General features: G+C 47.5%; 1 protein-coding gene across 4 annotated transcripts in view; it reads right to left on the bottom strand.

Moving 5' to 3' along the window:
* Positions 1-3,607, bottom strand: part of DNAJB12 (DnaJ heat shock protein family (Hsp40) member B12) — an 18,641-nt gene extending 15,034 nt beyond the window's left edge. For 3 of the 4 annotated variants that reach the window (XR_003905563.1, XM_029931886.1, XM_029931885.1), the window contains exon 1: positions 3,394-3,607. Coding sequence is in view for 3 of the 4 variants with exons in the window: in XM_029931886.1 (XP_029787746.1) it covers positions 3,394-3,526 (133 nt within the window). In the remaining variant the exon portion in view is untranslated. The remainder of the gene's footprint in view (positions 1-3,393) is intronic. The other variant, XM_029931887.1, reaches the window with a different exon arrangement.
* Positions 3,608-9,889: the final 6,282 nt, after the last annotated feature.

Raw genomic sequence — 9,889 nt, forward strand, 5'->3', positions numbered from 1 at the left:
AGGGTCAGAGAGAGAGGGAGACACAGAATCCGAAGCAGGCTCCAGGCTCTGAGCTAGCTGTCAGCATAGAGCCCAACGTGGGGCTCGAACCCACAAACCGTGAAATCATGACCTGAGCTGAAGCCGGACGTTCAAATGACTGAGCCACCCAGGCGCCGCATTGCTGTTCTCTTTTAAGAGCAGCACCCTTATCTTATTCCTGCTATCAGAATCTTCAATGGTCTTTTTACCACCCACAGAATACCCTGGTCTGGCAGGAAAGGATTTCCACAGTCTGGCCCCATCCTACTTGCCAGCCTTAATCCTCTCTATTCAAATTACCACCCCTGCAGCCTCTTAGTCCAGATACAGCCAGTCCTCCCCCAGCTTCCAGACTCCATGTCTTTTCCCCAGTAGGTTCTTCTCCAAATCTCCTCCCTTCCTCTGACGTGCAGTTCAAATGCTGCCTCTGTCCTGCTCCCTGAAGCCTTCCCTCACTGTGATCTACCACTGTTTTTAAGTCCTAGGAAGGACTCACTCACTCTTGTGATTTCACGTTCAGGGCGCCGTCCCCAGCACCTCCCTCACGTCACCAGACTGTGAACTCATGGAGGGCGGGGACTGAATCTTTCCTGTCCACCCTTAAGTCCTCCACATCTAACGCTGTGCTTAATTTTTCTTTAACCACAATATTATTTTTTCTATAACTTTGTCTCTCTCCTTCACTCCACTGTAAGCTCCTTGAGGTGAAGGATGATGTCTTACCAATCCTGCCATACCACTTAGCACCAAGCAGAGGACTTTGCAAGCAAAACAAAAAACGTCTGTTGTGGGGCATCTGGCTGGCTTAGTTGGTTAAGAGTCTGACTCTTTTTTTTTTTTTAATGTTTGTTTATTTTTGAGAAAGAGAGAGAGAGACTGCAAGTTATGGAGGGAAAAGCAGAGAGCGAGGGAGACAGGATCTGAAGCAGGCTCTGCAGTGACAGCACCTAGCTCAATGCGAGGCTTGAACCCATGAACCATGAGATCATGACCTGAGCTGAAATCAACAGAGGCACACTTGGGGCATCAACAGTGTACAGCGCCTGCTTTGGATTCTTTCTCCCTCTCTCTCTCTCTGCCCCTCACTCACACTCCTCTCAAAAATAATAAAATAAAATAAAAGTCTGTTGCATTGAACAAGCACCTGGAATGAGCTCAAACTTCAAACCGCAAGTGTAGACAACTATGTAATAATTTTTTAACCAAGATTTCTCCATCGCAGGCCCAAGTTAACCCCAGGTCCTTGTCAGCTCAGTACAGGGCTGCACACAGTACAAGGTGAAGTTTACAGAGAGGTACGAGGCCTAGTCTTTCCAGAATAGTGGGACCATGACAACTGTGCAGTAGGTGACGATTCTGCATGAGCAAATTCCACTACTTGAGCCCCAGGAAGGACATCTGTCCAAGCCCCTGAACTGGCCCAGGAGGCTCCTGACAGAAGATCTCCACAGGCCACATTGTTCCATCCTTTCTGGGCTGCCTGCTTCTGAGCCTCAGGATTCTGAGAGCTTGCGGGCCTCATCCCCCACGCGCCTCTCTTACATACTGTGATTTATTTCATAAGGAAGCTTCTTGAGCAGGTTACCTCCGGAGTCCTGGCAAATACAGACTGAAACCCTCACCAAGAGGCAGCAAACAGGCCAAAGGTCAACCTGTAGTCAGGAGGGAGGAAAACTTGAGCATTCCAGGTGACCTCTTTTGCCAGTGTTCCCTTTTCTCAATCCCAAATGTGGGCCCGTAAGACTAGGAGGCTGACTGCTGCTCTTGCATTTCACTCCTCTATTAAACATTTATAGAGTTACAGAACTTTCCAATTTCTAGCTGTGTAATCTTGGGCAAGTCCCTTGACTCAGAGATACTTCCTTATCTATAGAACAAAGATAATGATCTTTGCTTCGCCTCCCAGGTAGGGCAGGCTCAAGTGAGAAAATGCACTGGAAAAAGCTTTCCTTTTCTTTTTTAAAAAAATATTTTATTTTTTTTAATTAAAAAAATTTTAATGTTTATTTATTTTTGAGAGACACAGAGACAGAGCGAGAGTGAGTGAGGGGTAGTGAGGAAGGGAGACACAGAATCAGAAGTGGGCTCCAGGCTCTGAGCTGTCAGCACAGAGTCAGACATGGGGCTCAAACCCACGAACTGTGATATCATGATCTGAGCTGACGTGGGAGGCTTAACCAATTTAACCAACTGAGCCACCCAGGCGCTGGCAAAGATTTTTTTTTTTTTAAGTAATCTCCACACCCAACGTGGGGCTTGAACTTACAGCCCCAAGATCAAGAGTCGCATACTTTACGGACTAGGTCAGCCTAGGCGCCTCTCAAAAGAGCTTTCTAAACAGAGAAGCGCTATGGTATTATTGTTATACACGCTGTCTGCATCAACCTTCTGATTTTCCAGATAAGGAAACCCAAGCTCAGAAACTTCACATGGTAGTAGTCAGGATAAGAACGCAGGTCTTTTGATTCTGAGTACCCGTTACGTGCCAAACGGTTTACTACTTGGTAACTGCTGGCACCGAGCCCGTATAATGAGCTACCTCCTTCTCTCCTCCAGCTTGCATTAAGAAATATTTCTTTGAAGTCTTAGGTTAAAGAAAAAGAGAGTTCCTGGGTAGAGTGAGATGCTGAGTAGTTGACACATCACTAATCCCTTCCTGGCTTGTAAACCTCAGCCGGGGGACACTTTCGGCGGCCACTGATGGACTCTCGAGGGCGAGGGGGGGCGGGGTGACCGAGGCCACTCTCCAACAAGCCCCGAAACTCACTGGCGGATGAAGAAGCTCCAGGAGGGAGTGAGGCGGCTCGCTCTCAGGGTAACCGTCCAAGGCGGTGGTGTGCAGTAGGGGCAAAGGCAGGCTCTAGTTTCGGGAGGGTGTTCTCAGGCCCTCGCCCGGAGACGCCTTTCCAGGCCTTGCGAATGTCAAAAGCCTTCTTTCCGTCTCTCGAACCCATCCTCTCCGTCAAAGGAGTTATGTTTATTTTCCTAAACTATAATATTTCCCAGGCCGGCAACGGGCCCTTGGCCACCGAATGGCCCCTTGGGAAAAGTAGTTCGATTTCGCTTCCAGCTAAGTTCCTTTCCCCCCGCCCGCCTGAACCTCTCGTCCTCGGAAACTCCAGATCTCAAGAGGGGTCCACAAGCACCCGGAAAGTTGAAGCCTAGGCCGCCCCAGCCATCAGGTGTTCGGCGTCTCCGAAAGGCGTGCGAGCGAAAGACTACACCTCCCAGCGGCCACCGCGCGTCTCAGTGCGCAGGCGTAGCCGCGCCTCGCCACCCCTCCCCCTCCTTCAACTGCTCCCCTTGGTCCGTTCCCGTATTCCCCCCATCAGTTCTAATGTCCCTTCTGCCTCTCCGGCACCTCACACTCACCGCGAACTCGCGGCGTCGGGTACAGCCGCTGCGCTTTCTCCAGGAAGCGGAGTGCCCGGTCGGGCTGGTTGCTCTGGATGGCCTTGAGGGCGATGCTAATACAGCGCTCGGCTTCATCCTTGTTGGATTCCATGGCGGAACCAGAGCGCGGAACCAGGGAGGGGGAGGCCGGGCTTGCGGAGGGCTGCGCCAGTCGCCGGCACGTCGCGGGGCAGGCGGGCGCAGGCTGATGACATAAACCCTCTGCCCCTCCTTTTCCGAGAGTTGAGCGAGGTTTGAGCGAGGGCGGAAGTGTTACCGTATGTCTTCTAAGAAGGGAACCGATAGGAGAGTTAATGAGCCTGCTTGCCCACTTTCCTGGGTCCCAGAGGGTCATACTCGGAGGTCTGGAAGTCGAGTGTGCTTCCCTGTTCTTGGTAGTGATTCTGTGAGTTTGAGAGAAGGTCAATTATCTATTCGTTCTGCAGATATTTGCCAGGCTGGGTGTACAGTGGCGAACAAAACAAAGCCCCTGCCCTCATAGAACTTACATTCTAGTGTGTGTAGGGAAGAACGAGACAGAAATATTCAGATAGTGACAAATGCTATGAAGAACACAAAGAAAAAGGAAATAGAGAGTGGAGGTGCTATTTTAAATAGGCTGATAAGAGAAATCTCTCAGAAGCGGGCAATTTAACAGAAACCTCAATTCAGAAGAAAGAGCAGGGAATGGGAATTTTCTCGGTGAGTTATTACAGAATCAACAAGGAGCATGTAGGGTTACACTATAGAGTGGAGGTTCTCTCAGGCTTTCAAGTGAAAGCAGTTCTGTCAAGGTTACCCATATTGCCAACTCCATTGGTCATTTCTCAGGCCTCCTATTACCCGGACTTTGAAGGAGAATTTGGAAAGAGGCTACTACTGTAATCCAGGTGAGAATTCATGGTAACTCAGACAAGGGTAATGATGGAGGCGGTGAGAAGTAGTCCAATTCTAGATATATTTTGAAGACACAAACAGAACAATTTTGCTGGTGGATTGGAGGTGGGCTGTGGAATTGAGGAAGAGGAGTTGAGAATGATTTCAGGGTTTTCAGTGGAGGAACCAAGCTTGCCTTTTCTGAAACTGGAGAAACTGGGGGAAGACTGAGATGTGTGGTTTAGGGTGTGTTAAGTTCATGGTGCCTTTTATTTTTTTTTATTTTTTCTTTAATGTTTTATTTATTTTTGATACAGAGAGAGACAGAGCATAGAGGGGGAGGGGCAGAGAGAGAAGGAGACATAGAACTGGAAGCAGGCTCCAGGCTCTGAGCTCTGAGCTAGCTGTCAGCACAGAACCCGATGCGGGGCTCGAACCCACGAACGTGAGAACTGACCTGAGCCGAAGTCGGAGGCTTAACCGACTGAGCCACCCAGGCGCCACCACATGGTGCCTTTTAGAACTAAGTGGAGATGTAGAGTAGGAAGCTGTATATATGTAGGGTTTAGGGAAAACAATGGGGTTGGAAACACAATTTTGGAAATTACCAAATGGTATTTAAAGCTATGGGACTGGATGGACCAAGGAATATAAATAGTATTTACAGCTCTGGCACCAAATGCACCAAAAAGAAGTGAGTGTAGATAGGGGAGAGTGGAAGTCTGATTACTGAGTCCTGTGGCACCCCCATATATACAGGTCTGGGGAGGAGGAGAAGCCAGGAAAGGAGAATGAAGCAGCAGCTTGTGAGTAAGAAGATGAGTTCCCTCAAAAGTCAAGTGAAGGGCGCCTGGGTGGCTGAGTCGGTTGAGCGTCTGACTTCTGCTCAGGTCATGATCTCACGGTTAGTGGGTTTGAGCCTTGTGTCGGGCTCTGTGCTGACAGCTAGCTCAGAGCCTGGAGCCTGTCTTCGGATTCTGTGTCTCCCTCTCTGACCTTCCCTTGCTCATGCTCTCTCTCTCTCTCAAAAATAAAAACATTAAAAAAAAAAAAGTCAAGTGAAGCAAATGTTTCACGAAGGAGGGAGGGGTCGAACTTTGGCAAACCCTGTGGACAGAGGCCAAGCAATATGCCGACTGGGAAATGACCTGTGGGTGTGACCATGTGGAGGTGAGTGGTGATCTTGACAAGAATTTATCTCAGCAGACAATAGAGGTGAAAGCCTGATAGTAATGAATTCAAGAGAGTGAAAGTGAGGAAGAAATGGGTTGGTGGTGGAGAGGAATCTGGAGAAGGTTGTTTTTTATTTTTAATTCTGTGATAGGAATCATTTACTTGGTCAAGAAATGTTGGTAATGCAGGAGAGGAGACACAAGATAGACAGAGGGGGTGGGATCTGGGGCACCAGCGAGGGGATGGCTTTAGATAGTTGTATGGACGACTCTGATGTTCAGGAGGGAAGACAGTGTGGCCAGGTACACTGCAGGCCAGCTGGTAAATTTGGAAGTGGGAACATTAGGAAGTTCTTTTCAAATAGGTTGTATTTTCTCAGTGTAATAAGAAGCAAGGCAGCCTTGGCTAACACACTCTCACTCCTTGGAAATTTCTTCACATCCAGCTTTCCTTTCCCTTCCCACGGTTCCCTTCCCAATGCAAACCGCCAGCAGGCCTGTTGGAGAATATCCTGGTGGTGAAGAAATCAGCGCCTCAATAAAAAGAGGGCCCTACACTTAGAGAGAAAAGGTCTCCACAGTTTGACAGGCCCTTAACATATGTTAATGGATAAATACTAGGACACTTTTCAAACAGCCTTTGTGGGGTTTGTTGACCTAGGACTGCAATGTCCAGTTCCCCCTCTTCTGCTAAGTATCATGAAGTCTCCTCTTCCATTTTCTGAGTATCACGGCACCCCTCTTTGGCTCACCACCGATACTGCACTTTGAGAAGAGGGCTTGTAATTTCATTGTGTGAAGGAATCGCGCTGTGATTGCCCAGCTGCTGGCTAACGAGCCCTCTTCTTTACTGCAAAATGTGTAAATGACAAAATCTTATTTAAATTTTGAGTCTGTAGCCAGTAATTTGGCTTGGTTGGCAGGGTCTGAAGTAGTTAGCCTCTGGAAAGATAGGCAGAGAGAGAGAGAGAGAGAGAGAGAGAGAGAGAGTGTGTGTGTATAGTAGGACTTCTTTAGGCCTTATTTTCCTCATTTATCTCCTTCCCTCCTCTCTGCGGCTGGCTGGGTCACTGAATTGTTTCAATTCAGAAAGGCTTTGGGGCACATGGGTGGCTCAGGCTGTTAAGCACCAGACTCTTAGTTTCAGCTCAGGCCACAATCTCAGTTTGTGGGATTGAGCCTGGTGTCAGACTCTGTGCAGACAGCACTGAGCCTGCTTGGGGTTCTCTCTCGCCCACTCTTTCTGCCCCCACTCACAATAAATGAACTGAAAAAAAAAAAGGCTTTGTTGTTTCAGAAGGGATTATAAACTGTGCCTGACTGCTCATCTAACCAATCTCCATGTAATCACTCCCTACCCTTCTTATTGATCCCAAACTGGGTGTATTGTTTTTTGTCTTGAGGCCATTTGTCTATGGGTCCTTCTCTGGTCCAGAGGCCTGGAAGGAAGTCACATTCCCGCTCAGTTCTAGTTAAACTTTATGGTCCTTGGTCTACCGATTTTGTTTAAAAATGGAACTGGTGTGCCAGATAGAAATTAGTTTCCCCTTGATAGCTCTTGAAATCAAGATGTCATGATTTTGATTTACGGGAAAAATTGGAAATATCTGTTCTGTCTCGCTGGGATCCTGGTATTTGTGGGAGGGTGAGGCTCAGAGAGTGAAGGGAAAAAAAATCCTTAATTGGTTCCACAGGTAACCAGGAGAAGCCACTGGAGAAATGAATCTTAGCATCTCCTCATCTTGCTTCTGCAGCCCAAACCATTCTTGTATTAGATGACCACCAGCCTTTATATTTCTCTCCTCTGGGGACGCTGAGAATTCAGTGTGACCTTAACACGCTTCCATCTCCTGTCATCCCCTCCCATCTCTACCTGCGTACATTTCACCCCGGCCCTGATCCTTAATTATCTTTTTCATCTGCCCAAGCTAACTTGTTCCTCAGGGCTCAGCTTAAGCTCCATCTCTGTGAAGAGGCAGAATTGATTTAACAGACAGATGTCTGTACTGAAAGCCAGGCACCGTGCAGAGTTCTAGGGATTCAGAACGCACCACGACTAACGGAGAGCACCGACCTCAGGGCACTCACAGTCTAGTAAGGGAGCTCCACGTTAAAGAATTAGAGGACAGTGTAGTACGCACAACAGTGGGACTGTGTGCAAGCTCCAGAGGAGGCTCAGAAGATGGACTTGCTGGTTGTGCGCGTAAGATCGGAGATGACATCTGAGTTAAGATCCGAGGCTGAGGAAGGGTCTCCTCTCTGAGCCTGCTCCCCCTTGGGCCCTCCCCTTCACTGCCTCGCACCGCTCCCACCCCTGGCTCCAGCTAAACCAAGATAAGATCTTGCCCTCAACGTGCCCCATGGCCTGAGCACCGGGCCTGTACCCAACATGGGCTCCACATATATTTGTTAAGTGAACAGAGCAAACGAATCCTAGAGACAGGTTTTTCTCTCTTTAAACACTTTATTCCGAGTTCCCCTGAACTAGCCATGGGGATAACTTCCTTCCTAGGACTTCAGGAAGAATTGCCACAGCAGTGGAGTAGCCCGTACGCCCTGTCCTTTGCTCTTTTGCTTCCTGATTCCCTAGTGTCCCTTGCTGTCTCCAAATGTCACCTTCCAGCCCTTCTTTTCAGAAAGCCACGTTCTGAAATCTCTCCCTGAGAAACTACTCTTCTCTATTAAACTATGGTGGACACTGGAATACTATGCAGCTGTGGGAATGGCTGGGCGGCTTTAAAACATGGGCCTTTTTGATGGAGCGTGCTTGGGCGGCTCAGTCGGTTGAGAGCATCCAACTCTTGATTTCAGCTCAGGTCATGGTGTCTCAGTTCCTGGGTTTGGGCCCCATGTCGGGCTCCATGCTGACAGTAGGGAGCCTGTTTGGGGTTCTTTTTCCCTCTCTCTCTGCCTCCCCCCTCCATGAATAAATAATTGTAAAAAATGTATGCCTTTTTTATGTTAGGCTTGCTTTTGGAACCATGTGAATGGTGGAAAAAGAAAGAAGAAGGATGGTGAAAATTCACCTGCGTGTCAATGACTGATAGGTGACTGAATATTCAATTTGAGTGTCAACACATTTGTTGAGTGAACACACGAGTGTTTACCTATAGCGTCTGTGGATCTCCACTGTAGTCCTTTGCTTTCTCTTCTCCCTACAGGACAAGGATCTCTTGACAGCTAGTGAGCCTGGAGACTGGAAGGAGGGCACAGGGCGCTTGAAGACCTGGCAGAAATGCCAAACTTGTCCCCTCATAGATAACCCACCAAGGGTGGGTTCTTTGATTCAAAGTCCTTTCTCTTCGATGGTCTCTACTCCCAGTCTCCCTTGGGGAAGAGATGGAGCTGGGGTCAGTGTTTTACAGTGGGGAACCCGATTCAGACTTGATGTGTTTGTGGTTAGTTGGCCTTGAAGTTCGGAGAACCCAGATTTTTAGGAAATTCCTAAACTGTATCTCCACCCTAGACCCCTTTCCTGGGTCCAGATTCTCCTATCTGACAGCCCATTAGATATTTCTACTGGGATGCCTCTCAGCCACCTCGGCCTGTCAAAAAGCCTCATTTCCCTCCAGCCACACCTGGTTCTGTGTTTCCCAGCTCCGCTGAGAGCAGTTCCATATACCCCATTACCTAAACAGAAAGGTCTTGTCATCCTTAATTATTCCCTCTCCCTCACCATCCCCCAACTTACATGCCCCCGCCCCTAGCCCTCGGGTCTCACCTGCCATCTCCCAATTCTGTTTAGTGATTCCAACTCCGCAGTCATTCCCCCTAATCTAGGCGTCCAGCATCTGCTAACTGGATTATTATAGCAGTCTCCAACCTGGATCCCGCTTCAATCCATCTGTGGCATTGCAGGCAAAGTCATCATTCCAAAATGCACAGCTCATTACCTCATCTTCTGGCTTAAAACCCTTCAGTGGCTCCCAATTTTAATTAAAATAAAGTCCAACTCCTTACTGGGGCTTACAAGGTCCTACAGGACCTGGTTCTGTTTCCTCCCCCCTCATGTAAAGTCATTGGAGTTTGGTATTTTTTATTATAAGTAGATATAAAATTAATGATTCACTTTATTATAGTCTGTTCAGATTTTTAATTTTTTCTTGTGTCTGGTAAGTTATATTTTCTATGAAACTATCCATTTCAAATTTATTGGTATAAAGTTCCCAGTATTACTATTTTTAAACTTCTGTAGTATCTAGTAATATGCATCATAAATTTCCTAGTATCATTTATTTTTGCTCTTTCTATTTATTATTTTGGGTTATGATCTTGATCTTTTTCTTTTTCCCCTCCAACTTCTTGAGGCAGACACTTAGCACATTGTCATCCCATAATCTGTAAATAAGTATGGAAGTTATTAAGGAGTTTTAAGTTTCCCTTTAGCTGTGTCCCATGTCTTAATAATATTTAGTATTTTCTGTTTA

Source organism: Suricata suricatta, chromosome 2 (assembly GCF_006229205.1).
Source record: "Suricata suricatta isolate VVHF042 chromosome 2, meerkat_22Aug2017_6uvM2_HiC, whole genome shotgun sequence".
NCBI lineage: Eukaryota > Metazoa > Chordata > Mammalia > Carnivora > Herpestidae > Suricata > Suricata suricatta.